The 14,424-nt window shown below is 40.3% G+C and overlaps 1 protein-coding gene across 1 annotated transcript; it reads left to right on the forward strand.

Moving 5' to 3' along the window:
* Positions 1-136: 136 nt before the first annotated feature.
* On the forward strand, positions 137-14,400 carry LOC135489804 (exportin-7-like). The gene is made up of 24 exons (XM_064775359.1): positions 137-283; positions 1,116-1,262; positions 1,600-1,693; positions 1,994-2,160; positions 2,336-2,413; positions 2,599-2,748; positions 2,975-3,175; positions 3,760-3,879; positions 4,292-4,438; positions 4,792-5,022; positions 5,533-5,771; positions 5,998-6,133; positions 6,289-6,362; positions 6,641-6,785; positions 7,230-7,386; positions 7,686-7,756; positions 8,115-8,203; positions 8,488-8,678; positions 9,081-9,295; positions 9,403-9,541; positions 9,675-9,835; positions 10,325-10,423; positions 11,301-11,428; positions 11,658-14,400. Exons 1-24 carry the CDS (start codon positions 137-139, stop codon positions 11,755-11,757), a joined length of 3,426 nt encoding a protein of 1,141 aa, XP_064631429.1. The 3' UTR covers positions 11,758-14,400.
* The last annotated feature ends 24 nt before the right edge of the window (positions 14,401-14,424 follow it).

Consider the following 14,424-nt stretch of genomic DNA (forward strand, 5'->3'; position numbering starts at 1 on the left):
TCGCATCACAAAATTCATTCGATTTACTCTGCATCTTACGAAAATAGTCATCACTATACATGTCAGATCTCACTCATGATATGACTGCAAGAAAGATAGTCTTGCCCTGCAGGATCACACTCTTGATGACCGACGAATGATAGAGTATGAAAGACAAGTGACCTGCCCAAGATCACTCGAATTCGATTTGGAGCGAAACGACTGGGGGCGAAAACGTCAGGGAGCGAAACAACCGCAATTCGGAGATCATGGCATGAGGATAACAAAAATGGCGGAGGAACAGGTAATAAAGAATTTTTGAGAAGAATTTGCGTGATTCCTTGGTTCATGCGCGACTCGCCGATGCTAGTAATAGGATTTTATGAATCACGAGAATCAACTCCTTCTCCAGAACCCCGGATTTTGAGCAGTTAACGCTTGATTTCCTTCCATTCAAACCAAGAAGCGAGTGTGTTCAAAACTAGCGCGTCACAAAATGTCAACATTGATTGTCATATTGTGTGCACGTCTTGCTGGTGCATGTCATGAAATTAGATTTGACTTTCTTGGGGCAGATCGCCTAATTGTCAATTAAGGCGAAGTCTTTCCATTACCTCCATTACCTCTATCGAACCTCCCCAGCCATACCATGCTTGAATTGAATTGAATTGACACTTCCAGAGTCAGAGACTAATTAAATATACTGGTAGGCCGAGGCTTATATGATATTATAATACTAAATTGTAGAGGTACTTACGGTATTACGTACAATTGCACCTACACTGAAAAAGAAATATTAGTGACCTAATCATGCCGATGGACGGTCATTTAAAAAAATGATCTTTCCCTAGGTACATGATAAGGTATGTATGCAAGTGTGGTGGCTAGAGTAGGCCATAGGCATAGCCAAAGTGAGTGATTCAGAGTGACACTGATATGCAGTAACATGATGTGCGAAATAAGCCTTTTTCGAGTTAACGCCTGTGCCATAGGGTCAGGAAAACAAACCATGTTACAATAGCATCTTGTAACGGGCCCAAGGGAGCTGTAAAGAAACTCGTGCTCAACAGTGAGAGTGAGTGTGTGTAATGCACTCGAGAACAACTTTTAACATGCATGGCCCATTTTATTTTCAGGAGTTAACCCAGCTGGAGGTCCTCTGTAAGCAGCTCTATGAGACGACTGATGCCAGTCTCCGGGCTGAGGCAGAGAAGGCCCTTGTCAACTTTGCCAATTCTCCAGATTGTTTGACAAGATGTCAGCTACTGCTGGAGCGTGAGGATGTAAGTCTGTATGCTAAGAGGTGATGTCCATCACATTTCTATGAAGACAGACATGTGGTCGGAAAATGATTGCGAACAGTGTTGCATTGCTGGTTGGAACTATTGAGTATTGGACTGCATTCACACCCTTACAAAGTTTAAGGTCATATGTTCAGGCAAGAGATGAAAGGCCTATTAAGTTCCTGTTGAAATGAGCATTTCATTGCATACAACCACAATATGAAAATAAAATGTTTATTCTCTAAAAAGTTGTCTTCTGCCTGAGTCTTTACAATTGCATTTGACGAGAAGTCTAAGTTGTGTATAAATGACAGACTTGATCTTTTGTTATTTCTAGTCGGCATATGCCCAATTGCTTGCTGCGACCACGCTGACAAAGCTTGTATCCAGACCTAATGTCACATTACTACTGGAACAAAGAGTGGACATCAGTAAGTACTCTCACAATGGTTGGTTTTATTCAAATGGAAAAATATTGTGCATTCTCACAGTTAGTGTATCCAGAAGAATCTCTTCTGGCAGTCTTCTGTACTGAGAGAAGCCGCTCTCAACAGGACACAAATGTTGTCATTTGCACAGCTCCAAGTCTTTATTTCTGAAGTGTAAATCTGCTGATGAAATTCATAAAAAACTTTGTCTAGTCTTGTTTTTTGCTATTGCAATGGGGTTTGAATTTGAAAACTTTTGACCACATTATTTTCTATTGTAACAAATCTCTACTCTTCTGCAAGGAAACTATGTGCTGAACTACCTTGCCTCTCGCCCAAAGTTGACCAACTTTGTCTCTCAGAGTCTGGTCCAGCTGTTTGCTCGGATAACGAAGCTCGGGTGGTTCGATGTCTCCAAAGATGAGTATGTCTTCAGGAACGTCACGGATGATGTCGGAAAATTTCTGCAGGTAAATGATCCCTACTTTTTCTTGTCAATTTGTCAGGCGTCTGTTCGACAGAACCAGAGCATGCCTCTGCAGCTATAATAGTATCAGTTTCTGTTTTCAATATCTCTTTGAACACGTTCAGACCTTGCTCAAAATGAATATTTACATCATTGTTACTCACTTTTCTTGCTTTCAGAGTCCACGGACTGAACATAATATGATAGGAGTGCAGCTCTTGTCTCAGCTCGTCTGCGAGATGAATCAGATCAGTGAGGTAGGGAGATTTTAGTTGATTAATTCAAATCCTGATTGAATGTAAAGATTTTTTTAAACACAACAAAACATTTGAATACCAATTTATGCAGTGGAAGCAATTAAGAAAGTGAAGTGCCAGTGGATTTCTCTAACTACAACAACACAATTTTCTCATTAATGACCTTTTGTTTGTTTTCATTGCAGGCTGAAGCCAGCCGCTCCCTGACCAAACACAGAAAGACAGCGTCTTCATTCCGTGATTCTCAACTCTTCGAGATCTTCCAGCTTTCTTGCACTCTTTTAAAGAATGCTGCAGGGAACATTAAAAATCTTGACTTAACTAATGAAAGCCAGGTAAGATGAAGATTGAGAATCTCTAGTTATTCAATGGGCAAACTTTCTAGTCATTGATGATTTACTTGTGACTTGGATTTTGGCACAGATAATTCACCAAACTGATTTTAACAACTCGCAACTGAATTGTCGACTTGTAAATCAACTGATCTTTGCTTCTCTGCTGCTGGCGAAGGCAAAGAATGCATCTACAGACATCTTTTATATCTCAAATTGTTTATTTCAGCTTGGTCTACTGACGCACACCCTACGGCTTGCCCACAACTGCCTCACATTTGATTTCATCGGGAGCTCAACCGATGAATCATCTGATGACCTCTGCACTGTACAAATTCCCACAAGTTGGAGATCCGCATTCCTCGACGTTCAAACTCTCCAATTGTTCTTTGATCTGTATCATGGTTTGCCACCATCTCTCTCATCTATGGTGAGTAGAAAACAATAAAATTGCTATCGGTATTTGGTTATTTCAGCATTTGGAAATTTTGTGTTGAAAGCTGAGTGATCCCTCTGAATGCATTTAGAGTGTACATCTCCCTATATCTGCATGCTGTTGGTATGACACTGAGTGCTGACCATGTGGTTGCCATGGCAGCTTGTGTTTATGGTTCATAATATGGTGTGAAAAGCTACTATTTACACTTTCACGGTTTTTTGTGGGCAGGTGTGGATTTAAGGAGCCCTATTTTCTGCCGACTTGAAAAAATATGAGGTTTTCCTAGTGAGAGAAATGCCTAAAAACGGTGCTCTGTGGTGTTTATCTTGTGCTGTGCCCTAGCTCAGCAGCCCCCCTTTCTCAGAATCCTGGATCCTCTGGTGGGTCTGAAGAGGAGATGTTGGGCGGTGTTAATCTGACTGTGAAAGTGTTATCAAGTGACAGCACTATTCCTTAACTTACCTTGAGTTTGTGTCTTAACCTAATTTACCTGTTTCTCCGTATAAAACTTGAGATGCTTTCATTTATGTACCACTTTCACTATTTCAACATCAAGTAAATTCTTTGTGTTTCAGGCTTTGGCTTGTTTAGTTCAGAATGCCTCTGTTCGGAGGTCGCTGTTCAGCACCGGAGAGCGTGCTCAGTTTCTCAATAATCTGGCTGCTGGTGTTAAAGGAATCCTCGACAATCCTCAGGTGAGACAACACTTTCGTGGTAAAATTATCTGCTGTGACTTAGGAAATCAGGCCCTGGTGAAATATCAGGTAATATTAGTCAGCTAAGCCTTGGTGCAAATATGAGTCACTGAGGTATATGATATGTTATTGTTAATAAATGTCTTTCATCATCATTTTAGGCTTCTTGGCCCAGACTTGGGACTTTACCATGTTTGAACTGGACAATGTTAAAAAAAGCACTTGATTGTCATGATGTGTGTGTGTGGGGGGGGGATTGTAAACATTATCTGAATCTCAAATGATTGAGGAGGTCTTAATTAGGAGAAGTATTTGCGGTTTCCTTTAAAGGGAAGAAAATGTGATCTGTAATAAATACTGCACTCCTGTCTTACACAGACTATGAAATAAATCTGTCGCATTCTCCTTCCAGCGTTTGTCGGATCCTAGCAATTACCACGAGTTTTGTCGCCTGCTTGCCAGACTGAAGTCCAACTACCAGCTGGGAGAGCTGGTGAAAGTGGATAACTATACACAACTGATCAAACTCATCGCAGAATTCACCGTCACAAGTTTACAGGTAAGTGAAATTTGCGAACTCCCATTTCAAGATTGCAAACCGTCTATACAGTTTAGATAACATTCACTTTATCTTTGAAATGTTTCATAATATGAATACTTGCCTTGTTACTATTCTTGCATTACCTTTGGTGAAGCAAAAATTTCTATGATGCAGTGAATCTAGTACATGTATATTAGCACTTGTTAGCCATAGAGACTTGTTGATCGAACTCTCGGTCTGGGATGTAATTTTGAGGTGTATTTAGTTCGAGATAAATGCATTTGGTAGATGAGGACAGTGACCCTTGCCATTTCACACTTTATTCTTTACTTGTTGAAAAAAATGACAAGGCCAGTATTTTCTTTTTGCAGATGTGGCAGTTTGCTCCCAACAGTGTTCACTATCTCCTGAACTTGTGGCAGCGAATGGTTGCCTCCATGCCTTACGTGAAGACGTCACAACCTCATATGCTAGAGACATACACGCCTGAAGTGACTAAAGCATATATTACCTCTAGATTAGAATCTGTTCATGTTGTTCTGAGGGATAGCTTGGAAGATCCTTTGGATGATCAGGGTATGGTTCAACAGCAGCTTGATCAGGTAAGGCTTTATCCTACCATTCAAGGAAGAACTTCTTTGACCTTGTAAAGAAATTGATGGCTTAAAGTTGCCTTCTCCCCCCATGCAATTATTCCTGAATATTACATATTCGTGGGCTGTGAAAATGAATATGCCACTTCCTATGCTTTCAAAACAGGCCTAGATACTCACTGTGACCGCTGGTAAGAGATAACAAGTCATCCTTATCATTGCTGTGTTGCACGGAGAAAGATCCTTTGTGTTGGATTATGATATCGATTCATCACCTGACCCAAAACGGGCCTAGATAGGCTCACTGTGACCGCTGGTAAGAGATAACAAGTCATCCTTATCATTGCTGTGTTGCATGGAGAAAGATCCTTAGTGTTGGATTATGATATCCATTCATCACCTGACTCAATCAGAGAGACCAGTTGTTCATTTTGTTTACACTAAACACTGACAACATGACCAAGACATTGTGTATTGTGATAGCAGTGGAAATATAAATTCTATGCTGTACTATTTTAGTTATCGACAATTGGAAGATGTGAATATGAGAAAACCTGTGCATTGTTGGTCCAGCTTTTTGACGAGGCAGCGCAGCGGTATCAGGACCTCACACGTTCCGGTGGTCAGGCGATGGAGCTCGCAGTTCAGGAGGGGAGACTCACGTGGCTGGTCTATGTCATAGGGGCTGTAATAGGTGGCAGGGTGTCGTTTGCAAGTACGGACGAACACGACGCCATGGATGGGGAACTTGTGTGCAGGTAAGTAACTGGGCTAAAAAACAGGAGGTCATGGGTTCGACTCCCAAAGGAATTGCCGCTGTTTTGTCTTGGTGTCCTTAAGCACGACATGAATTGGTTCATCCTTGTAGCTGGTGCTTTTGCAAAAGCCTAAGACCCCAACAAATGATAAACATTAGTAGCTTGGGATGGACTCTGCCTCTGGCCCTAGACGGAGTTGGTAATCGAGGCCTGGTTTTTTTTGCAGGGTATTACAGCTGATGAATCTGACTGACTCCCGGTTGACCCAGCGAGGTTGTGAGAAGCTAGAGTTGGCCATCCTAAGCTTCGTTGAACAGTTTAGAAAAATGTACGTTGGGGACCAGGTGCAGAAAACCTCGCGGGTAAGTCAACTTATCTGTTGATTGCACTTTACACCTATTACACTTAGTAATCTCTGAACAAGGATGCAGTAGGGCTGCATTTGAACTGTTTGTAATTTAAAGCTTTAAAAACTTTGTATATGAATTGATAATATATTTTATTCTTGTTTTTTCAGGTTTATCGTCGGCTTTCAGAGGTGCTGGGCTTGAGCGACGAGCCAATGGTGCTAAGTGTGTTCATAGGAAAAATGTAAGTCTGAGAAGATCAAATTATCAAATCAATATCTGAAAAGAACAGGTATGCCATCATCACCTGATCTCTGTGATACCTCAAGATGATGGAGTTAAAGTGAATCTCTGTATTTTTCGGAATGATTAGGGCAGCTTTGAGTTCCTTGTTGTTGGAATTCGAAAATTCACTGATCTTGAGAATTCTTCAAGGGATCTGGTTTGAGAATTTTTACCTTTCCCTTGTGTTATTTAGGTTTTTGGTTGTGTTTTGTACGAAAGGCTTTTTTCCCTTTCCAGAATCACTAACCTGAAATATTGGGGCAACAGTGAACAAATCATTTCTAAGACCCTCCAGCTGTTGAGTGATTTGTCGGTCGGCTACAGTAGTGTCAGAAAGCTGGTCAAGTTGGAAGCTGTTCAGTTCGTGCTCAATAATCATACAGTAAGTGACCAACCTTATTCTTCTGCTCCGTCAGCTTTTGTTGTCATTCAAAGTTATTGGCCTAGTTACACCGTCTTCCACCAGAGGGGACTGGTCTTTTCAGAGAACGTTACATGCCAATAGCAAGAACTAATTGGTTGCTTTAAAGGGGAACTATAGGCAGGAGGAGAGGGGCTAATTTGGCCATCTTCAAATGACTAGTATACACTGTAAGGGTCATGTCAGGCTAATAGCAGTAAATATATCCCTCGTACAAGCGTGAATCATTTCGACCGACTGTGAGATGTGAGAGATCCCTATGGCGGCTTTGTGTAACTTTATCTTGCCTGCCTATCTGGTGCCTATATTTTCCCTTTAAGGTATTAGCCTCATGGTGCTAAGTGTACATGTCTGACTGCATGTGGTATCTTCAGCCACTTTATTAATGGGAATATCGTTTTTCAGAGTGAACACTTCCCATTCCTTGGCATCAACAACAACACCAACCAGATGAGCGATATGAGATATCGGACGACATTCTATACTGCCCTCGGCCGGTTACTCATGGTCGACCTAGGGGAAGACGAGGAGAAATTTGAACAATTCATGCTGCCTCTTACCTGTAAGTTTAAACCCTGCACGATAACTTAGTTACTGACAAGCTTACCAAATCACTTTTGGCTCCAAACTTATCTGAAAATCAGACAAAAAATGTCGGTTGAACTGATTTGGCTGCAAATGATCTCGTCCTCTTGTTCTTAGCATTCGACGACTGCTTCAAATTTTTTGGTCCAAGGATGTCATGAATCGGGTGATGGTCCTGTAAGCGTTGATTGGGCAGATGGGTTTTAAAAATTAAAATTTCAATTTCCTCAGCCCTGTGTTCGATTTTTCCATTATCTTTGTTGTTGTTTTTTCCAGCTGCATTTGAGGCCCTTGGAAGTATGTTGGCCAGTTCAGAGTCGACCCTCTTCAGAGCTGAAGAAGCAAAGGTGGGTGCAATAACAAGATCTTTAGAATTTGACTGCTAAGTATGTTACAAAGTCAAGATGGTCATTTTGATGTGGCATTATACTTGTGGCTTTGTTTGTCATTCTTTATCGGACCCAACTAAATGATGGCAAGACTCATCTCATTTTATTGTGATTTTATTCTAGTGAATATTTTGGTTTATATGTTGTAAATACCGCAAGTTGCTAGCATTCTCCGTTACACAAATATAATCATTTTAGTGCCAGAAGATAGATTTGATCATTAACATGTTCAACCTTTACTTTGTGGTTGGCGCCAAAAACTTTCTGTATGAAATATCACGTTGATAAATGTGTCATTTTTGGTCTTTTTTTCCAGCGGTCGATGATTGGTCTTGCCCGTGATCTCAGAGGAGTTGCATTTGCCTTCAACACAAAGCCAAGCTACATGATGCTGTTTGACTGGATGTATCCTTTTTCGGCCAAAAGATAAACTAATTGGGAAGCTTTTTGATTTGGTTGCCTGAGACCATGTGAGGAGGAAAAAGTACACCAAAAGATGGTAGTTTCAGAGGTTCTGCTCTTGTACCTGTCGTGCTACTGTCCTTCTGTTGGCATCAAAAACTAAAAGATATCCGACTGAACTCCGAACAGAAACATGTGATAATAGTACACTACTATAAAAAAAACTGCTGGATATTTTCGAACAGTTTGCCAGTTAACAGTGTGTATATTCCTTGACAAGACCCCAGTTACCCATCGTACACGCCGATCCTTCTGCGTGCCGTGGAACTCTGGTGCCATGAGCCGGCCGTCACATCGCCTGTCTTAAAATTCATGGCCGAGCTTGCTCAGAATCGGTCTCAGCGGCTACAGTTTGACGTCTCCTCACCGAATGGCATTTTACTCTTTAGGGAAATCAGTAAAGTGATGTCAACTTATGGTGAGTAAATATATTGTTGATGATAATAGTAATGATATGATTTAAGGTCAGATTTCCTCAGAGGATGATGAAGAATTTAAAACTATTGTTGTAGTACATGTATCTGACAAATATCCAAATATCCAAATAGGTTGTGCATCTTTCTGCATTTCCTTTATGAATGAAATTTTAGAGATGGGAGGAAGTCTATACTCAACAGAATTGAACAGGCCTGCACTCATATTTCTTTTATGCCCTCGCATCTTCAGTCTACTTTTCTCTTAAGAAATATGGCTCATCACTTCAGATTGAACACTCACTGCCACTGGCTTAAACTGACCTGAATGATGAACTTGTCAAAACCTTTTGTCATCTTTTTTTAGAAATGTACAAAACAATGCACAATTCTCTTGTCATTTTCAGGTACACGCATTCTGACCATGGGTGACATCCCAAAGGACCAAGTGTACCAGATGAAGCTGAAGGGCATCTCAATTTGTTTCTCAATGATCAAGGCAGCTCTGTGCGGGAACTATGTGAACTTTGGTGTTTTCAGACTCTATGGTGACGATGCATTGGACAATTCGCTACAAATGTTTGTCAAATTGTTGTTATCGATATCACAAAATGATCTGCTGGTGAGTTGAACCAATATTAATACCGTAGCTGGTGGACGCTTTCTCCCCGACAGAAAATGGCCACTTACTCCAATCACCAATTTTCATTCTAACACTCTTTCTTTTAGGATTATCCAAAGCTGAGTCAGACGTATTACAGTCTGCTGGACTGCCTTGCAGCTGATCACATGACGTTCATTAGTAATCTCGAGCCACAGGTCTTTCTCTATATCTTATCGACCATATCAGAGGGATTAACTGCTCTTGGTAAGATTTTTAAATCTATTTAATCAATAAAAGTATCAGAATACTACCTTCAGTAGTATTCTTACTAGGATTCTTACAGTGTATCCTAACACTTACTATTCTTTTTAAAATTCTATTGCCTTTTTTACTCCAGACACAATGGTGTGTGCGGGCTGCTGTGCAACTCTTGACAACATCATCACATATTTGTTTAAAAAGTTAACGAAGAAACAGAAGAAACCCCATCCAAACGCCATACAAGACAGCGAAGCATTCCTACGAATTCTGGAGTTGAATCCAGAAATTCTTAGACAGGTGAGTAGACAAGCAGGGATGTTTTGAGAAGTGGTTATTTGGACATAAGTGTATGGTTAGATTAGGGATCGTCTCCAAAGTGGCTATTTGGGAAGATCCTTAGCCTTTTCAGAGGATTATTCCTCAAAGTGCTTCAGCATCTCATGGACTCCTGTGAATGTCCCACTGAATCCTTACCTTACCTTAGGACCCTTCGTGCCCTAGGTGGCACATGGGGCGTTCCCCAGGGTCCTCCACTCAAGTCTGTTGGCTGCTCGCTGTCTGGCTGCCTCCCACGTTAGGCCCTTCTCTTGAAGTTCCTTTGCCATGGAACGCCGCCAGGTCTCTCTTGGTCTGCCTCTATTCCGTCTGAATGGCCCACTGAATGGCCATATACAAAAAGCTATTTTTTCATTTGTTTGTATTCATGTATATAGTCAATAGCTCTGTTTTCTGTAATTTATATTCATGTATATGTATGGTCAATCAATCTACATGCATCTTTTCCAGATGCTCTCCACCGTTCTGAATATAATCATGTTTGAAGATTGTCGAAACCAGTGGTCCATGTCTCGTCCACTTTTAGGCCTTATATTACTAAACGAAGAGGTGAGTAGAAAGTGCCCTTCACCCATGGAGGACCTGGATAATGTTCAGAAAGTATATAATTCGAAAACTAAAATCCTTTAGGACATGAATCATTCTGTGTGGAACAGCCGAGTCAATGGGTGATATGAATAAACACTAGTAAATGCTTTTACTTCTGTTTTGTACAGAAATGCCTAGTGTAAATGTACGTGAAGTTTTAAGTAAAAGCATTTCCTAGTCTTTATTCATACCACCCATTGTCTCCCATTGATTGGCTGTCGATAGCTTTTGGGTGTTCTTTATTTCTGGGGTTGAATTCAGTGCTACGCACTTCCCAAAATGATCTTGCCCTCGTCCTTAATGAGTACATTTTGAATGGTGCATCCTCTGTATTGCCGTTGAGTTGAATGTAGACACCTAAACGACAGATGAGATTTTAGTAATGTGGAAGTTACTACTGAGTGACACCCTGGTAATTGAACATTACTGCAGTTTTCCTCATGGTGTGAGTCCAGGGAAATACGTAGATCTACGTGGCCCAAATCCCCCATCTTTGAGCTGGTTATCGGAGTCTCATGGACTTCATGAAAGAACTACGCCATCGCCATCTTCAGGGCAAGGTAGGAACTGACAATACCGTGAAGATACGGTTTGGTCTTTCCAGTTCCTCCGTTGCCCTGAAGATGGCGATGGCGTAGTTCAAAACTTTGACTTCATGAAAGAACTACGCCATCGCCATCTTTAGGGCACGGGAGGAACTGAAAAGATCGTTTGGTATTTTCAGTTCCTTCCTTGCCCTGAAGATGACGATAGCGTAGTTCTTACATGAAGTCCGTGAGACTCCGACATTTTTGGCCACGTGGTTCGGCGCTGAAGGTGTTAATGTATTTCGTTTCAGTATTTTAATGAACTTAGGAAGAATATAATCAGTGGTCAGCCAGCGGACAAACAAGATGCCATGGCCCGGTGCTTTGAGAAACTTATGGATGGAATCGAGAGGTCCTTGCTGATTAAGAACAGAGATAGGTAAGAGGAAGGTCAAGATCATGATTGCAAGCTACGTTACTTACCGGAGGTTTTTTCCGTCTGCTGGTACATGTACGCTACCAGGGAACCACAACGCTCGAATGTTCGCTGTGTGTTATAAAACCACTCTGTTATGAAGTCATAGGGACTTTTTCGCATCGGTCGTATAGTTTATGTGTCATTCATTCATCTGTGAGTATTTTACAAACATGACATGTTTTCTTTGCAGGTTTACTCAGAACTTGTCAGTATTCCGTCGCGACGTCAACGACTCTTTGAAGACGCCCGGTCCAAATAACGTTGGGGTTCAGAACGATATGATGAGCTAGCAGACCTCTGACGAGATTAAGACATCTCTCCAATTCCAGGCTGTTAGAGGTCGTCGGTATTCAGTGTGAGGACTTCAGGCCTTAGGATGTACATTTTGGTGTTCCACGAGCTAATGTTGTCCGCGCCCTGATTACTATGTTGCTAGTTTCACAGTAGACAAGCATACAAAGCTCATTGGTAGAACCGGTCTATTTAGATTCTTTTGTTCTACAGGATGAACCAAAACAAATTGTTTTGACATGACCAATGTTGACATAGCCGCTGAAAAAATGAATTATAAGAATGAAAAAATAATCCTGTGACACCCAAAAAAGGTCCGAGAAGGGAGTGGCCCTGTTCCCTTATCGAGCTTTGTATGCTTGTCCACTATGTATTTTTCTTGGTGATGAGTTGTTAGCAATGAACTTGTGTCTTGTAGAATGAAGCTGTCCAGTGTATCTCTATTTCACTCTTGAAACTGTGAGTCTTTACATTCATTGGTTAGTATTTGTAGTTTGGATACTGTAAAGCCCTTTATTTTTCTGTGCCTATTATTTTGCATCCAGTCTCAAGCCATTGACATTTTGAAAGAAACCATCAAATGGTTTTCATTGGAAGAATCTATCATAGAAATTGATGTCCAGGAATAAGGGGGTTTACAGTTTTAGGGTAGTGGTTGAAAGATACCAATGGGCTGCATGTTTATAGCTAAGAAGTGAAATGTGCTATGTGATACATAATGATACTGCCATGGAACAAGACCTTTATATTGACCCTCCCAGGTCTGAGGCGATTCTTTCTGGAATAAATTTGTGAAAAATGTTATCAGTGATGCCAAATTTAGGTTGCAGTTTTCTTTCTCAAACTTTTGAGAACAGAGTCTACCTGCGGTCCTAGAAGGTGTGTTAATTGAAGGTAATGAAAATCTCTTGGCAGCTACTTAAAGAGCCCTGGTGATCAGTTTGTTTGGGTTAATTTCACCTTTGGCTGACCTTAGAAATACATTGATTTGCTGTAACCTAATGTATTCCTGAAATGATGACCCAATTTGTTTAAGCATTTTCCTGCTTGTCTTAATTTTCACTAGAAATTATCATAATGAAAACTTATTCTGACTGTCCAACCCATTTTGAAAATGCAGGGTCATTTCAGCAAATAATCGAAGTAAGGTCAACCTTGGTGAAAAATATTATTTTGAAACCATTTGCCGTGGGCTTTTGGGAAGTGTATCCTCTGTTGACGTAACATCAGGTTTCACATGTAAATCTGTCTTTGCTAAATGGTTATTTTTCATCGTGGTTTAATTCTGGAATTTCAGGTGTTAGAATGAAATGATTCGAATATGGTCCGTATTCACTAGGAGCTGGTCTGGATATTCCCTTGGTTGATTGATTGAAAGAAGAATCTTGGTGAGATGAGAGGGTGGTGGATGGATGTTGGGGCGGGTATTATGAAGGAAAGGTTTTGGATAATCTTTTATTGGAACATTAATTCTGTACTAAACCTTGGTCTAAACTTTCTATGGTGATAATAAAAATCTTGGTTTTTTTTGTGGATGAAAATAGCCGTATTCAAGATGAAGTGGTTTTCTGTGTTAAAATTTTTTGGTGTGCAAAGAAAATTCAATCCAAATATTTTGTAGAAGGGTAAGCTTATTAGTCACGGTAAAAAACATTCTGGAAACGAATGTCAGGAATCAAGTATAAAGTTGAGTCTTTTTGCATGTGCTAGAATTCATTACATTTCTGGTGAAAACCCACCTGTTCAGACAATGTTTTGAAATACCACATTGCAGCAGTTTTTTTTGATTTTATGGTATAAAAATGAAAATTTAATTCAATTTATGAACCTTTCTGCATGTACTGTCCTAAAAGAAAATAACACAGACCAACTACATATACAATCTTTATTTCCCCTGTACTCACTAAATTTACAGAAAGTTTGTAATGAAAATCATAGATTTTTTTACAGAACACATGTACAATGTGAAGTTGCTATTTGTAAATGTGCTATAAGGATTAATAGATTTCTCTTGCAGTTGATATTCCTGTTACCAAATACTAGGCCACAATCTTAAGAGTCGATTCCTACTTCCAATTCTAATCGACAAGGCAGCTCACAGATGTTTAGTGTGGGCAAACAGATGTGACAAACATGTAAAAGTTCTTGTCTCGATATATTTTTGTGCTCTAGAATGCCTGTGACACCTTGTTAGGGAAACTTAACATTTCCTTAAATTCTTGTCCCTTGCCTTACTTCTGTAGTTCTAGGATTGTATTCGTTATGTTGTATTACCTTGTACCAAGGTGGTGCGAAATTGTCCTCCGTTTGCAATGGTATTACATGTATGTTTTGGCGCTTAGGTACAAGGTTGTGCTTCATAATACTGAGAATCCGGGACATTCAGTTAATGTAGTATTGTAATTTCACAATCAGCCGATGTGTTTTACAAAGGTTGGTGTATTCTCGTTGCATTTGGTTTTCTTTGTGACACCTGGTGATTAGTGGCAATGGATGATAGTTGTGTGGGCGATGATGCTTGATATTGGTTTTAGAGCCAAGACTTGCTTGTATAAGATTCAGGGTCCTTGCGTTTTAACTGCAATGGGTATCTGAACAATTGTTTGTTTATTTTGCGATAAACTCATTTTTGAATTAGAGAAGTCTTCGCCTTATGATACTTTCCT

This window comes from Lineus longissimus, chromosome 6, assembly GCF_910592395.1.
Source record: "Lineus longissimus chromosome 6, tnLinLong1.2, whole genome shotgun sequence".
Lineage (NCBI taxonomy): Eukaryota > Metazoa > Nemertea > Pilidiophora > Heteronemertea > Lineidae > Lineus > Lineus longissimus.